This window comes from Acartia tonsa, chromosome 10 (genome assembly GCF_053477335.1).
Source record: "Acartia tonsa isolate MP-2025a chromosome 10, ASM5347733v1, whole genome shotgun sequence".
NCBI lineage: Eukaryota > Metazoa > Arthropoda > Copepoda > Calanoida > Acartiidae > Acartia > Acartia tonsa.
Genome location: NC_137269.1, coordinates 30462261 through 30479413, shown reverse-complemented (window position 1 = coordinate 30479413; position 17153 = coordinate 30462261). Strand labels below are relative to the sequence as shown.

The 17153-nt window shown below is 32.4% G+C and overlaps 1 protein-coding gene across 1 annotated transcript; it reads left to right on the top strand.

The window, feature by feature from the left end:
• The first annotated feature begins 361 nt into the window (after positions 1-361).
• LOC145329841 (uncharacterized) lies at positions 362-2700 on the top strand. Its single transcript, XM_080174269.1, has 4 exons — positions 362-403; positions 841-881; positions 1273-1410; positions 1837-2700. The coding sequence occupies exons 1-4, from the start codon at positions 376-378 to the stop codon at positions 1861-1863; spliced, it is 234 nt and encodes a 77-aa protein (XP_080030395.1). The 5' UTR covers positions 362-375; the 3' UTR covers positions 1864-2700.
• Positions 2701-17153: the final 14453 nt, after the last annotated feature.

Below are 17153 nucleotides of genomic sequence, written 5' to 3'. Positions count from 1 at the left end.
CTCTTCAATAATGCCGGCGTCCAGCCATTTGGTTAACTGTTCTTTCAACTTAGCATCGTACTCTGGATTCAATGGAATATTTCTGGCCTTCACAGGTTTAGCTCCAGGTAACAATTCTATGTTATATGTCATTAATCGACAATCACCAATATCTGAATCATTCATTGAAAAGATATCAAAATTTTCCAAACAAATTTTAATAATCCTAGGTTTCAATTCTGGATTTTCCTTAATCATCTGGTTTTCATCTAACTTCAATTTTTGAATAATAAACTGTACCCGTTCATGCATTTTTTGCCCCGACAATTTTTCTGGCTTATCCAACTCATTAATTGTTTTATTACAGGTGACACCTTGATTATCCATGACGAAACAATGCCCCATCTTCACATTTCTCAGCAAGGTAATAGGTTTTATTGACGCATTAACTACATTAACCACGCAGGACCCATCTTTCCGTGGCTGATACACTCCCTCAATAATCATAATCCCATTGCCACTTGTCATCTTAGAAGAATTAGGGGACACGTACCAAAGCCCATCATTCTTTAATCCAGCCACATGCACAACAGCTGTAGATCCTCCAGGATAAAAAATAGTTTTGTCCAGCAACTTTACATTATACTTCGTTGAATATAACTCTCCAAACCCACCCCCCTCTTTTATCCCTGGCAAGGTAGGTTTAGATGGAATTTCAGAATTCATTCGTCCGGACAAAATAGGAATTTTCTGTACCTCCGCCACCACCTGTTTCTGTAAACAGGAATTAATAGGAACAGATTCCCCACAAAATTCAAACTTATCCTCATCCAAACAAATGTTAATTTTATTCTTTTTCAGGAAATCAGATCCAAGATTCACCAACCTACTCGTCACCTCAGGTACATAAAATATCTCCGTAAATACAGCTTGAGTTCCAGCAAATCTAAATTTCAACTCGACATATCCAATAATATTAACTTTCTTTAAATCTACTGAATACGCTGATAATTTAGCAGGACAAAACTCAATTCCATGTTTATCAAGAATTTCTCTAGATATTAAAGAATTAAAATTATTCCCTGTATCAATAATTCCTAACTCCTTCACCGTAATATCAGCCCCTGGCACAAAGAAATCTAAATCCGCACAAATAGGCATTTTAGTTATCTTCAAAAACTTCACAATCTCTTGAAAACACTAGTCATTTCTATCCATATATCTTCGAATTAAAGTCTCCATGCAGGATTACAAATAATTAATATATCCATGTCAATTAATTTCAAATTTTAGATATACATCATTCCACTACACAGCAGTCAGCCCTCCATCCGTTACCAGCCGCCAACATACAGTTCGATTTATGAAATCCTGTACACCTTCCAGACTACCAGCAACACACAGCTACACACCAAGCCTTTTGCCATACAAGTAAGTACCTCTCAAAGTTTTTAACATTTACTTCAACTTTGCATAGGTACCTATCAAAATATAATATATAGAATATATATATATATATATATAAATATATATAGATATATTGTTTTCATTAACACGATCACACCTTGACTGAAGAATAAGCAAGACAGTAATACTTTATAAAGTTGAGAGCAATTATCTGAATACAAAACAGCAAAATTAACTAATTACACATAGCAAACGCAGAAAAAATCAATTACAGTACTATAGCCTATATAATGAATACGAATAAAAGAACGATCTATAAATTTCATTCATTTCAAATGAAATTTATATATCGAATCAATCATATCCATTACATAGGATATTGCTGAAAATTGTTCCTAGCTATGTCAGCAATCATAGCCTCATACTGTTTCTCATCTCTGCTCTTTTCAGAATCCACAACAGGCCCCACCTGATTGACCGTCTTCTTCAGAAACTGCTCAGGTATTACCCTATTATTAGGCACTCCAGAACCTTCTTTCTTTTCGCTACCCGCTGAGAAAAACCTAGCTTTGGTCTTTCCTATGCGAGAATCAGGAGCTGGCGGCTTACCGTCTCTCTTCTGCCAGCAACTAGCCACTACATGACCTTTTTTCCCACAATACCAACAAATCATAGTTTTAGCCTTCGAATTCAGAGCCCCAATCACGTTCTCAACCTGATCCCAAGGAATATCATCATCCCCTTCAATCCACGCATTATTATCGCCAATCTCAGTCCTGCCCTCCATATCAGATACATGCACTTCACTGATTACAGGCCTAGCTTTTACCTCCCTAGAATCCTCTAGCTTCAACCCTTCCATAGCCTGAGAATAACAGGATGTTACATTTTCAGGTGAAACGTGTCCAGAACGGGCCCAGCTTATGTAATGCTGACCTCTGCGAATCAAATAAGTCAAGAAAGCACTATAATCTTCCAGGTAATGCATAGATTCAATGAAATTAGCCATATCTCTAGCTAAATCAGAAAACAGCAAATTCTTAGCCACATTATTGTAGAAATCACGCCAAGATTGTCTAGAAATTTGACCAGGATGCATAAGCCTAAACAGCCGTAACTTAGCATTGAAAAACACATCCACATTCTGACCACTCTTTTGTTTCAGGGCGTAGAAGAATTCAGTAGCTGACTCTGTATCCGCAAAGGGTATCACCAACCTTCTTATCAACAGGTAATAACCTAAAGCACTTAGGGAAGCATTAGCCTCCTGCGTAATAAGCCTCCCCATCTTCTTCCCTTTGCACTCAAAAATCCTATTGTACAGGACGTCCTTGAAAAGCATAGGATCCTCCAACTTTGCGAACCGAGCAACCCTCCATAAGGATAAGAAATAATCCTCAAAATCAATGTTTCCATCCCAAAATGGAGCATCCCGCACAAAATCACTATCCCACTTGACTCCTCTTACAAGACAAAACTCCTTAAACTGCTCCTCTACAGTCTGTTGGCTTACACTACCGCCGGCCACCTTTTTATAGGCCTTAAGCACTTCAGCCCTTTCCTCAATTAAAGGAAATATATCCAATAATTGATTCTCATATTCGGTCAGACAACTCTCACGAACATTCATCCAATTTCCATTCCCAACCAGACCCAAAAACTCAATCTGCGAAAACTTCAAATGTCCAGGAGCACTTTTCACCCTTTTAGCCTCAAAATTTGTAGAATCCAATTTAGCCTCCACACTCAAACGATTAATGAAAGATGTATTAAACGAATCATCTCCCATCGATTTGGCTGCAGATACACTAGCCCCCATACTTGTCTCATACAGAAAACCGCTAATATCCCCATCCGCTGGCAATTGCGCCACCTTTTTCTTAATAGTAACCAAATCAACATCATAACCTAACTTCTTATGCTCATCAGAATTCTTGAACTCCTTCACCTTATTCTCCAGCCGTTTATTCGCCGCCGTTAGCTTATCCACCTGACCTTTAACAGTCGTATGCTCCTTTAACATTGCCCTAACATATTTTTTTATGCTTTCAGGCACAACGTCATTCTCCACCTCACCCAACGCCGACTCTACATTCGCATTGGCACCTGCACCAACATCCTCATCCACAGCATCATCCTCCTCCCAATTTTCGGGAGTTCCATCATCATCCTGACTGTCAGTCTCCCGAGGACGCTTAGGCGGCCGTCCACGCTTGCCCTCATTTTTACCCCGCTCTCCTTTTTCTCCATCAGCCATATCCGAGCACTAGAACTAGATTCGCCGTGAAATTTAGATCAGAAGAGTTAAAAAGTGAAATTCCACAGAAACCTAAAATATAAATCAAGTTAGAAATATAAAAAATAAAACAAAACTGTGAAAAATCCGAGATAAAAAAATCTCAAAAAGTGATTGAATTCAAATTAAACACCACTTCCCCCACCCTTAACTCAGTAGCAGGTCTAAATAACACGTAGCACAATAAGACTGCGCCAAATGTGAAATAGACAGACTTACATAAGTTAATGATAGAGTAGACTTAATATTCAATTCAAAATGCAAACAGATTTTTAAGTATTTATTATATTGGATTAAATGCAGTTTTTGAGTAAATAAGATTATATATTGATACTATATTTAGAAATGATTAAATATGTTAATAAGTCAAAACTACTGATTATTCAAAGCTGGAAAGTTCTGAAGTAGCAGGATGTCTGTCTGTATATCAGGACACCAAGCAACAGGATGACTGTCTGTTTAATTAATACAAGGTATTAATTAACTATGCACTTTGAAGGGGTAGAATATCTGCCTATGCAAACTATCTAAAGTAGTAGGATGTCTGTGAATAGCTGTATTGGTCTTAATAAAGACTCGAACCCAAACCAGATAATGTTCTGTGTTAGGACTCTCAATATCAACTGACTTAAATATATATTTCTCTTTATTCTTTCTGAGAGCAATTAAAGAGTAATTAAGAGTAACAACTAAAATATGTCTGCAAACTTAAATATATGACGTCACAACATAAATATATGACAGATGCAATGCATGATTTCCAGTATGGCTGAGAACCGGTTCTAATTCAGCCTTGCTTTTGAAACTGAACTTGATCCTTTTATTGTGATAAGAAGTATTTTTTCCATCCTTTGCAGAATACGCTTAACTTATCTACCTGTAGTAAATATAACCTTTTTTCATTCCCTAACAACAAAAATGGGGGAATTTTGGATTAAAAATATATTTAGGGGTAGTAGGGAGGTGGTGGGGTGGATTGAGGGTTAATGTTTAAATTTACAAAGACCCCATTTTTAGTAGGGGTGTTTAGTCAAAACAACAAGGAAATTTAAGCAAAAGATTTTTGGTTGGTCAGCTGAATTCTAGTTTCCGATTGTGAACATAGCACCCTCGTCCTATCTCAATATTTACTACTGGCCAAAAAAGCTTCAAATTCCAAAAAAAAATAATTTGAAAATTTAATGAATGTAATGTATAAATCGTTTATAAATTATATGGCTTTTCCCTTTGACCAAAGTAGCTGAAAATAGCTTTTGCAATATTTGGGTTATCTGCTGTACAACTTCGCAAATTAGGGAAGAAATAGGCAATCCTTTTTCAGTTGATCATTTGGGAGTTGGGTTTTTATTTACAGATAAAATGTCCAACTGAAAATATTAATATAAAAATGTGTACTTGCAAATACTTTTTGTGGTTGTCATTTTTTATTGGGTGGGTGGAGATACCCTCCCTTAAAATAGTATAAAACCTAGTCTGGACCTATAAGAAGATTTACTGTAAAGGAGAACCTTATCGGTTACGCGATTAGCGAGATCCTTCGCTACAAAAAAAAGCATAATACTTTATTTGGATAGGATTTTCAATAAATAACAAAATATTATTTCTCAATAGATTAAGTAACCAGTCCCGAAACAAACAGACGGAATATCTATAAAGAAGATTGGCAAAATAAAAAACTAGATTTTTTTAAGGGAATACCACTTTCTTTCTTTCTTCTAGGGCGCCACGTGATTTTTTTAGGGAATTTAATAAAAACTTTACTTTTTTATTTTAGATTATTTAAGTTTTTAATAACATAAAGATTAGCTTTTTATCACGCTGTATGTAATTTTGATATTTTTCTAATAACTGTTGTCCATTAAAGCATTTTAATTTTCAATTTTGTATCTTGATGTTTAAGGTTCTAAACCTAGCAAAAGTAACAAAGAGACTAAAAAATGGTACAGAGTAGGAGATGAAAATCTTTTAGAACAGTTTTTGCTAAAAATGAAATATATAGGTACATAATACCAAAGTTCGCCTATATTAACCTTTTGTTATTATTTAAAACCCAATGAGGCGGCTAAGCCGCTATACAAAAGTACACAAAGAAAATGTACCAATTTTTTTTAGCTGTTATTATTCAGATGAAATAGGGAAAATTTCTATAGTACAACAATAATGTTTTTTTTTACAGGTTCAACATTAAATATTTGCTGCCTTCCCCCTTGTAACTCATTGTTTTTTATTATGATTTCTTTCATATAATTTTCATTCTTCAATTGACATTTCCCAAAAATATTTCATGTAAATCATCATCATCATTGTTTTCATTAGAACGTAGGCCACGCACAATGGTTCTCCAATCTTCCTTGGCAACACTGAAACATGAGATTTTGATTTTCTTGTCATTCAGTTCACAATTTCATATAAATAATGAACTGAATTTGGTTTACTTATAGACAAGCCTACTAACCACCAGCAGTACATATAAATGTAGAGTAGCTAAGCTATCAGTAATGCGTAGGGAGGGGTTATTATTATGACGCTATAGATGCGTCATAATGAAAATAAGATTAATAGAGGGGTGGAGGATGGCTTTCTCTTTATAGAGTAAGTGTTGCTCATACAAAGCAAAATTTTTATCACAATATTTTTTAATCACAGCTATTTTATAGTTATGGTCACTTAGTCTGAGCAAAAAAGGGAAATTGACCATATTTTCCTTATTTTCTAACTGGATTTTAAAAATCATTCATTTAATTTTTAATAACTTTACTTGATAAAAAAATTTGATATCTTTTTATTTTTACACTAGCGGCAAAGCCCCTAGTGGCCCTAATTTGGTGGGGTTGAATCCGATATCCCATTTTTATTTCAGTTTCAAAATACTCATTCTCCTATCTAAAAAAAGTTATATGCCTTCCCAGGACCTATGAGAAGCTACATTGTAAATTAGCGGTTGGCGAGATCCTTCGGTTAATAATACTGTGAACCAAAGTTTTAAAATCATGTTATCTCATTCGTTAGGATTAAAATTTTAGATTCTTCTATTAAATCTTAATTGGATGGTTCAAACTAGTATGAGATACCACCATCATATCTATCTATCTATCTATCTATATTGCTATCTATCTATCTTTGTGTGTACTTCCTGTTGAAGTTTAAATTATCTTCTCCCTTGGGAGCAGCTATGATTAGATAGAGGGTGTGGGCTGGCCTTGGGGACACACACCCACACACACACACACACACACATACACACACGTGTTTGTAGTAAAAGTAAAACACAAAGAACAAAAGTACGCAAAGCTCCCCACCCCCCATCTTCTCTCCCCCCCCCCCACCTCCGAATATATTTAAAAAGAAGAAATAATCCCCCCCCCCTTTCACTTATTTTATTCGCAAATAAAGTTTAAAGTTTATTGTAGACCAGGGAGGGGGAATTGGTGAAACATAATTTGTATAAGCGCAGCAACTCTATAATTATGTTATGTCAGTCTGATGCCAGGTAACCACCTTTAGTTTGATAACCTTCCAGGACCTATGAGAAGCTACATTGAAAAGTACGACCATATCGTTTCAGTGGTAAGCAAGATCCTTTGTTACACACAGACAGACAGACATCCTGTTACTTTTATATAAGGATACACCCCTAGAAGCAGCATCCATAGTTTAGTTTAGTTCAAAGAAGAAAAAGTTAAAACTAATTTTTTTGGAAAGGTGAAGATGCCCTCCCCAAAATAGTTAAAGATCTTCCCTGGGTTTATGCTTCACTGTAAGGAAGAACCATATCGGTTCATCTGTTAGCGAGATTCTTCGCAACAGACAAAAAAAAGCTTATCTACTACTTTATATAATAGGATATGAATTTAAATTTTATTTTGTATATAACAAACACGTATTTAACATCCATATAAGCAAAGCTCTGAAATGGTAGGACAAACAAACATTAACAATTGTAGAGTGTCAGAACTAAATAAGCATAAAATAAATGTATGATTCTAAACAAAATTGTAGGTAAAATTGTTGCAAAACTACTTAAATACTGGATGCTGTTTATGGGACATATTTACAGTTTTTAGGACTTGATTATAGAGAATCTTCAGAAGCTTATAACATTGTACCATGATGTCCTAGGAGTTAGTATTGAAAAAATTAGATGAATAGAATAATTATATCACATGATAAATTGTTAATGAAAAATTTAAAAATAAACATGTTTTGTATAGACGTACAGACATTCTAGTAACACTTATAGAATTGTTATGCTTACTAAATCGTAACTATTTCGGACGTATTTACGATCGGACGTACGGACCTACCCTAAAATTTATTGATCAAAACCTTAGGTTTTGCCTCCCTTAACCCTGAGGTAAAACATTGAACGAGGGAAAGTTGTATTTTAAACTGGGATAATAACGTCAACAGTCACCTGACATTAGAAATTCAAAGAATTAACCGGATGTTTATATGTGTGTCTGTCTGTATCGAAGGATCTAGCTAAACTCTAGACCGATATGATTCTCCTTTACAGTGAAGCTTCTTAAAAGTTCTGGGAAGGTTCTTTGACTATTTTAGGGGAGGGTACCTCCACCCTTCCAAAAGAAAACAAGTAAAGACTGACTTGATTTAAGTATTCGCTTTTTTTTGCATTTCATATTCTATTATTCATAGTTAAACTTGATATAATACTAGTGGCTGCGCCCCTAGCATCTAGGAGGGGGCCGGGTAGGGCAAGTAAATAGCCTAAAACCACAACAAGATATTGATAAAGCTTCTCTGTAAAGTACAACCAATTAAAGACCAGTATTTTCCGTGATCTTATGCTTCAGACAAAGAAAAACCTTCCTACTTTTTATAATAAGATTAAACTTTTTAATTTTTATAAAAATTTGTCCCTTACATAAGTATAGATAATTGACAATGCATTAACATAGATTAGGGAAACTTTAACTTTAAATTAACAAATTTTTCAGTTCATTAATTTTTACTACCGTCTTAAATTGGAGAAAATTTCAAGCAGCTTTTAATTTCTAATCAATATACCTAGTTAAATTAATTTCATTGAAATTTTAGGTTAGGTTTGTGATTTCTGTTAATTTTTTCTCTTAATATGACTGTAACTATGTATTGATAATTTCTCTGAAGTTTTTTTTTGGTGAAATTTAAGCAATTTTATATATATCTTCCTAACCCCCTCCCCCCTAAGTTCTGTTAAATGAAGTTTTTCTATGATAAGGGTCGGTCCATAACGGTTAGCTCTTTTCGTCAATTTAACATGTTAGAATTGTCATATAGATTTCAAACCTTGCATGATGATTCCTATAACAGTTAGGTACGGTTTACAAGGCGTAGCAACTCTTTATTAATTACAAGAATATCTTTTTAACCGCTTTAACAACAATTTTTTCTGTGATAATTATCCTATTGATAAGATTTTTGAATTTTGATTCCTCTTCCAACAAGGTGCAATGTTTTACCAGAATCAACTCTATATTAAAGTCCTAAAAATGAAAGTTTGTTTTTAAACAGTATCCTCTATTTAAGCAGTTTGGCATCAAATTTATATTCTGCTTATTCAGTTTTGACGCTCTACTAGTTTTAATGTTCGTTTGTCCTACCATTTCGGAGCTTAGCTTGTATTAGATGTTGTCATCCTTGTTAAAATAATTTTCTAATTGTATCATTTTACTAATTTAATGTGATAGAACAAGAACTAAAAAAATAGTTTATGCCTTTCAGTTTATATTCACGATGGGAGGGAGGGGACATTGGACTGTTAATTACACTAGTACCCAAAATTTTAGTATAACGTTTTTTTATTCGCTGGCCCAAAAACAATTGGGACTTTTGTTGTATTTGTTTCGTTGGTTCAATTAGTTGAGTATTAGTAATAAGGTTCTAACCATTAATTGTAATGTTGGGATAATTTTGTTTATCATCATTGGAGATGTACATCAATTTTTCGGCCATTGTCTTATATCTTCAGTTCCCTGTATTTACGAATTAGCTCTCTGACCTTTTAGTCATTTCATAGGGCAGCTACTTTATAAATGAGGTCAATGCAACTATCCGTCTATCTGATTATGTTTTATCATTTCAATACATTTATTAGTAGCGAAGCTACTCTATAACTCGAAATGTCCGTCCGTCCGTCTGTCCGTCCGTGTGAGACAGAAAAGGGGAAACGTGATTTTCTCGGCTCCTGTTTAAGATAGAAGGCTGAAATTTCTTGTCAACATTCTCATTAACATGGAGCATAATTAAGTATAAAACATGAATGCCAGTCTGACCCCCTTTTAGCAGGTTTTAGGCTATTTTTAGATTTTTCAAATTTTTCTCCATATCTTTGGTGTTTATGGTTCGATTTTCAAATTTTTTTCAGTTATAGAAGCAAAATTAAATTTCCCGTCGATTAAAGAAAACAACCATGATGGTCCGACTGCCTTTTTGCAGGTTTTAGGCTATTTTTATTTTTCACATTTTTCTCCATATCTTTGGTGTTTATGGTCCGATTTTCAAAATTTTTTCAGTTATAGATATCAAAATTAAATTTCCTGTCGTTTTAAGAAAACAAACAAGGCAGTCAGACTGTCTTTTAGCAGGTTTTGGGCTATTTTTATATGTTTTACATATTTCTCCATATCTTTGTTGTTTTTGGTCCAATTTTCAAACTTTTTTGGGATATCAGTATCAAAATAATTTTTCCCATTGTTATGAGCATCTTTTATGTCGTCATCATACAAAATAAAAAAAGGTTTTCTCCGATAAATCTATTCTTGATTTTTAGAAATACACTTTAAATCTACTTGTACACATTCCCATCCACGATTTTTGTGCTTCGCTACTTATGGATGTTGTCATCCTTGTTAAATTTTAAATTTTATCATAAATGCTTAATATTGATTTATCTTACACGTGAGATTATACTTTAGTCCGTCTGTATGTGACGGTTAGCTCTTATCGATTATTTAACCATGTTACAAAGTCCAATTAAAACATGCTGATTTTAAACTTTCTTGACTTATTATAAGCGTAGCATCTCCATAATCATAAAAATGTAAGCCTGTCCTTAAACAGTATACTGTTTTTCAGCATTTTTCCATTTATTGGAACACAATTCGTTTGTCCTCCCTTCTGATTTTAGAGCTTCGCCTTTTTGAATATTGACATCCTTGTTATAACAAGATTAGGTTATTTAATTACTTTAAGCAAAAAATTGAAATGATATAATCTTATTTACTCAAATAGCATGATGTATGTATGTCAGTTAGTCTGTATAAATGCCCAATAAGATATTATAAATGATTCTTTCACATTTTACGGGAGTTTCATACTAGTCCAGAAAGGGTTTTTTATTTGATAGATAAGGCACAGAGAAAAACTATTTCATTTTTAATTAAAGAATGTAGGGTGTATTTTATCCCCTTCTTGGGGCGAATTCTCTGTAATGGTAAGAATTATAAAACTAGTACAATAAATAATTTCCAATTAAAAGCGTATTGAAATAACTTAGCTTTTAATCCAACGAATGGCAGAACGTAGCATAAATTGAAATAATTTATTGTTTGAAATTTACAGACCAATGTTTAATTTATTTTTGTGCAAGAAAAAATAGTTGTTATACCTTTCATATTATTTTCTGGATTAATATTGTGTGCTATAAATCTAAAGTTAAAAAAAGATTATAGCCCAGTGAATATTGTGAATTATGTGCGGACGAACTTAAGTTTCAGAGTAGTTTTGCTACTAAAATAAAAAATATTTAAAAAAAAACAGTTGAAATATAAAACACATGTGGCTACCAGGGAAAAGGATAAGGTATTTGACATTACCCTTCAACTAAAAATGGACCACGAACAATAGAAAAAATAACACATTATTGTTACAATTTATATATGGGTTAGGTTAAATTAGGACTTTTATCTTCAGAGGGTTAGGGCCTTTTTTGGTAATTTTTGATGACATTGGAGAAAAACAAGGGAAAGTAAAAATTGATAAGAAGGGGAGCATCTGCCACCCTTTTTATTGTTATTTGTGTACCCTGTTCAAATATTTACTTTTTAGAATACTTTTCCCTGTCCCCAGTTGGAATGGCGGTCTTTTGGCAGTACAACATTTTTCTGGGGGGTGCTTTTTCATACTTTTTAGTCGCATACTTTTGTTGGGTGCATGTGTGTGTATCTTTGTGCTAAGGCTTGTATGTGTGTGTGTGTTTTAAAAAGAAGAATTCCCCTCCCCTCTATAAATATTCATTATTAGAACTCTTTTAGAGTACTTTCAATAGGCATACAATAAAAATTAAGTTTAACATGAAGTTTTTACTGATTTTTTAATTAAAATTTTAAAATCCAAATCTTTTTATGATTGTTCATTTAAATAATTTTCTTTCAAATTAAAATAGATATTATATAAAGGTTTCAATTAATGCTTAAAGAAAACAGTTTAGGAGCAAGTTAGATCCTTTGAAGGTTGAGTCTAGTAGATGGTTAGTCAATTGTACCTTGCCCTTATTCATAATACATTTGATAGTAGTATGTGTGTGTGTGTGTGTGTGTGTGTGTATTAATGCGTATGTATGTACTCTTAAAATACACGTGTGTGTGACGCATTTTCTGCTCCAAACACAAAGAAATTTTTTCCCGCCATTTTGGACGCAAAATTTGGCGTCAAATTTTTTTTCTCGAATAAAATAAAATAATATAAAATTAAAAATTCTAATAATAAATCACATATATGACGAAAACACTGTTTGCATAATAATAACGTTTATTTTTTATCTCAATTTACTTGTAAACTCCTTCATAATGCTGGCTTGAATAACAATATAATATATGATTTTATTTATTTCATATCAAACTAAGCCTAACATACACATTGTTTCTTTTATTCGTTCTATGTGGATTGATTTATGTCTTAATTTTATCTATTTAATATTATTATTTTTTAACTATGTTTGTATATTATTTCGTATTGGAATAAATATTTAAATGTAAATTTTTGTTTCAAGTGTTTCACCGCAAACCTAAAAATTTTGAAAACTTATTTGTGTTTTTTTTGTTTCCTTTTTTTATATTTTTTTTATTTTTACTAGATTGAAATTTAATCTTTTAAATTTGTATGATATTGATAAGTTTTGTGATTTTAAACCTTATGGAAACTTTTTTGTATAATGTAATTATCCTATTCATATGATATTTGGAACAATTATTCCTAAGACAACATGGTATAATATTATAAGCGAAGCAACTCTATAATAAAATCTTAAAAATGAAATATTGTCCTTTAATGTATCCTTTATTTATACAATTTTGCAACAAATTTATGTACAATTTCGTTTAGACCTTTAAATTAATATTCTGCTCTTTAAGTTCTGAGATTCAGTTATTGGTTGTTCTCCCTTCCTTTTGACTTTAGAGCTTGATCACTTTTATGGATGTTTTCATATTTTATATTTAACCCCAACGGAAGACTCAAAAGACAAAGCTACAAAATGGAAGGGTTTATTTATCATTTTAAATAACCTAACCTATCCTAAAAGTGCAGATGTTACAGGAAGGGGGGAAGGTTATAATTAAAAGAGATTATAACATTGCATTACCCGAGACCATTTTTGTGCGAAACTTCCTGGGAGGGGGAAGGTTTTTTAAAGTTAGAACCAATGGAGTTCTCCTTTTCATGGAAGCGTCACATAAGTCCAGGGATGTTTTAATTATAATCATGTTAGAATTGTCCTATCGATTTCAAACTTTGCATGGTCATTCCTGTAGTAGTTTGGTACGATTTAGAAAGCGTAGCAACTCTATAATCATTACCAGAATGTCCGTACATCCATTTTAAAAATGTTGATTTTTTGGTATATAGATTCCTGGGACAACAAAGTAAAATATTATAAGCGAAGCAACTCTATAATCAATTCCTAAAAATGTCCATAAACATTATCCTGTATCAAGCAGATTTTCAACAAATCTACTTACAATTTTTCTTCGACTCTTATACTTTTATATTCTGATTAGGTACTCAGTTCTGAAACTATACAAGTTTTAATGTCCGTTTGTCCTATCGTTTCAGTGCTTCGCTTTTATGGATGTTGTCATCCTTGTTTATAATACCATTAAGTAAAAAAATATCCTTTGTTTGCTGACAGAATACCTCAGATTTTAAAAAGGGTTAGATTATATGATTTTATCTAATTTGTGACCCAGGCTATTGTTTTTGTCCCCCTAACCTACATTGAAATAGTGTTCCATCTCTTGCGCTAAAATTTTAAATTCAAATGTAGAAAATAAACATAAAAATTTTAGCTGTTAATCTTCAATGGGAGATTTATTCACATTTCTAAATTATATTATTCATGAACAGACGGACAATTTGAATTATAGAGTAGCTTTGCTACTACTGTAGATTACAATTAGTGGTTGAAACGTTTGGACACTTAACTTATTTAAATAACCAATCAAAATGCAATAATAGTACTCAAAGTTTTTGAGTCAACGAAAATACAAAGAAGATAAAGTATAGAATAGAATCCAGGTAGAAGATTCTGCCTAGCTAGCCTGAAGTAAAATTGGAACATTTGAAAGACCAAAACGGCTATAAGGCTGTTAGTAAATAACATGATTTCAGTAATTATTCAGAAAAAATATTCAAAATAAATTCCTTTTGCAATAATTTACTAAAAGCCATGTAGCCAAGCTTCCACCTTTCTCTTCCCTATTCACAATGGATTAAAAATGAATTTGATGTGCATTTTAAGCCTTAAAAAATTTAATTATGTAAAATATTTACAAAAAATATTGGTCTCAGTATTTATATTACAAAACTAGGTTGCGCTCTTATGTATGTTTTTAAACAGCTGATGTTAATTTTGTCCAACTAGTCATTGTGATTTGTACTTTAGCATTATTGTCATTACTGCGCAAGTCAAAGATTCCTTCTAATTTCCCAGAAATTTTTAGGGTTTTCACTTCTATTCCTCCTTATTCTATGCGAAAATAAATCGATATTTTAAAACTTTGGGGACATTAAACAGCCCATTGTCCCCCTCCTCCTTGAAAAATTGCGGTTCTAACAGCTTTGATAATAAAATACTTTGTGTGGAGGGGATATCACACCAGTAAACCTTGGTGTATAATTAAATACTAAAATATAAAAGCGTCTCTTATTGGTTTACACATATTCAGCAACAAAGGAAAAAGTGTGTATGCTAAATGTTATTGGAGGTTGCATCATATTTAAAGTGATGCTCTCAGCTGGCTAATATAACGGTTATACTGGATGAACAAACTGACCCATAAATGAGGTAAATATTAGCAACCTGTCCTACACGTTGGTGACACATTTTCTTTTATCGAAATACATCCACGTATTCTATATCCATTTGATATATCTGTTAAATCCGTTATGAGTTATGTTTTGTTTCTTAAAAAACGTCATTTGGTAGATTAGCTATATTTTTTAAATTATGAATTGGGATGTTTTTAACTGTTTATGACTGAGATTGTTTGCATTTTATGATTAAGTAATAATTTAAGCCATATAAAAGATCAAAGCAATGTACAGAGTATAGAGTTGCCTCTCTAATATAAGATTTACCTCTCCATTAATCCATGAATTTACACCGAAATAAAAAGCAAATTACACGGGTTTCCTGGTTTATACTAAATGCCAATGATAAAAAGTTTACGATTAATTTCCCAAAAAACGCTTTTGCGAAACAAGAAGGGGACCTAGTTTTAACCCTTTTCAAGAAATATTTATTTTTCTATTCAACCACATTTAAAATTGATAGAATTTGTACCAAACGCCGTTAATAAAATATTGAACGTGAAGTCATTAAATTTTTTTTACAAGGATGGCAAACAGACGTACTAAGTCAATTATAGGATTGATTCCTCTTTCTTCAAAAGTTTAGCTATTTATCTTGTATGACAGCCGAGAAAATAACGATTTCCCATAAACGTCACTGACTGACGAATATTTCGAATTATAGAGTAGATTCACTACAAACAATCCAAGTTAATGTACATTTCCAATGATGATCAACAAAATTATTCCCCAATATAGATCAATGTTATTGCTTCAAAGTTTGTTGTTAATATTAAAGCCAATAAAGTTTTTGAGTCAACGAAGCAGAGAACATTTTTATGAAACTTTGGGTACCAGTATAATTTACAGTCCAATGTTCTTTCCTTTCTGGAGATGATTAATAGGGAAGGATTATTGCACTAGTCCCCAAAGTTTTATAATAATGTTTTCCCTGCATAATTGTACATTTTTCAACGTTGAAAAGGGTTAAATTTAAAAGGCGTATAAAATTGACGAGATGATCGCAAAAACTTTGTCTTTGTTCCCAAGGATACCAAAAATAAATGAATTCCAATTATTCCTAACAATTAAGTAATAAAACTTAATGTAAAAACATATTTAAAAAGCGTGTATCTACTTATAGCCACTTTTTGTACGTTTGACATAAAAAAGTATAAGTCTGTAATAAAAATTATACTAGAATAATATTATAATAATGTTTCAATATGACCATTTGTATCTTACGCTCTATAGTCGACATAAAGATTGCATTTGAATGACAGCAATGTCCGTCTGTCCATTTGGATTAAGCTAAAGATCTTGCTAACCGCTGGACATATTGAACACTCCTCCCCCAAAGAAGAAAAGATAAGGGGAACGGGTAGTCAAAAATCAAATACACCCAAAAACTCAGAATCATGAGTATTTTTTTAATGTACTGCGCTACTTATGAAAAAAATAGTCCTTGCTTGCTAATAACATTTAATTGTAATAAGACAAAATATACCTAAACTACGAAACCAATGAAATTAAGGCATAGTAAAATTAGTTAAAAAGGAAATAAAAAAATCCAATAACCAAATATCACAGGGATCTTAAGGGATAAGACAATAGACGCTAAATGATTGGTACCTTTAAGAAAAAATCTACCAACTAAAAACATTGAACTTTGTACAATATTACCCAAAGTTTTTAAATAAACTTATATTAGAGCGTGTTTAAAATTCCAGTATAATTAACAGTCTAATGTCCCCTCCCTCCCTGGGTTTGACAGGGTTGCACTCCCATATCTTATTTGACTAAATTAATTTTCCCTCTATTCCTGACTTTCTATACATAGATTAGGGGGACGTGAGGAGTAAAATTTTACATGGAGAAACGGATAGGACAATTGGCGAAAAATTAACAATTAAAGATTTCTACTTTAGTAGCTTGTAAAAATAGTTGTTTGTTGCTCTCCGCGGATATTAAAATGAAATATTATAGGGTTTTGTTGCCCCCGTGGGCTTAAAAAATGGTATTAAATTTTTGATTTTTTAATAATATTTGGGGGAAATTGTCTTTATATATTACATATTTTTTTCTGTATGGATGAGAACCGGTTCTAATCCAACAGATACTAATCGGTTTCAAGACCATACTGGATAAGTATTTAGATTATTTCTTATAACTGAAATTCTAT

Excerpts from the sequence above, each read along its gene's own strand:
- LOC145329841 (XM_080174269.1), top strand. The coding sequence starts at position 376 with ATGCCCCATCTTCACATTTCTCAGCAAG. Across the intron at positions 404-840 it reads TCTTCACATTTCTCAGCAAG|GAAATCAGATCCAAGATTCA; the intron begins GTAATAGGTTTT and ends ATTCTTTTTCAG. Across the intron at positions 882-1,272 it reads CAACCTACTCGTCACCTCAG|ATATACATCATTCCACTACA; the intron begins GTACATAAAATA and ends TTCAAATTTTAG.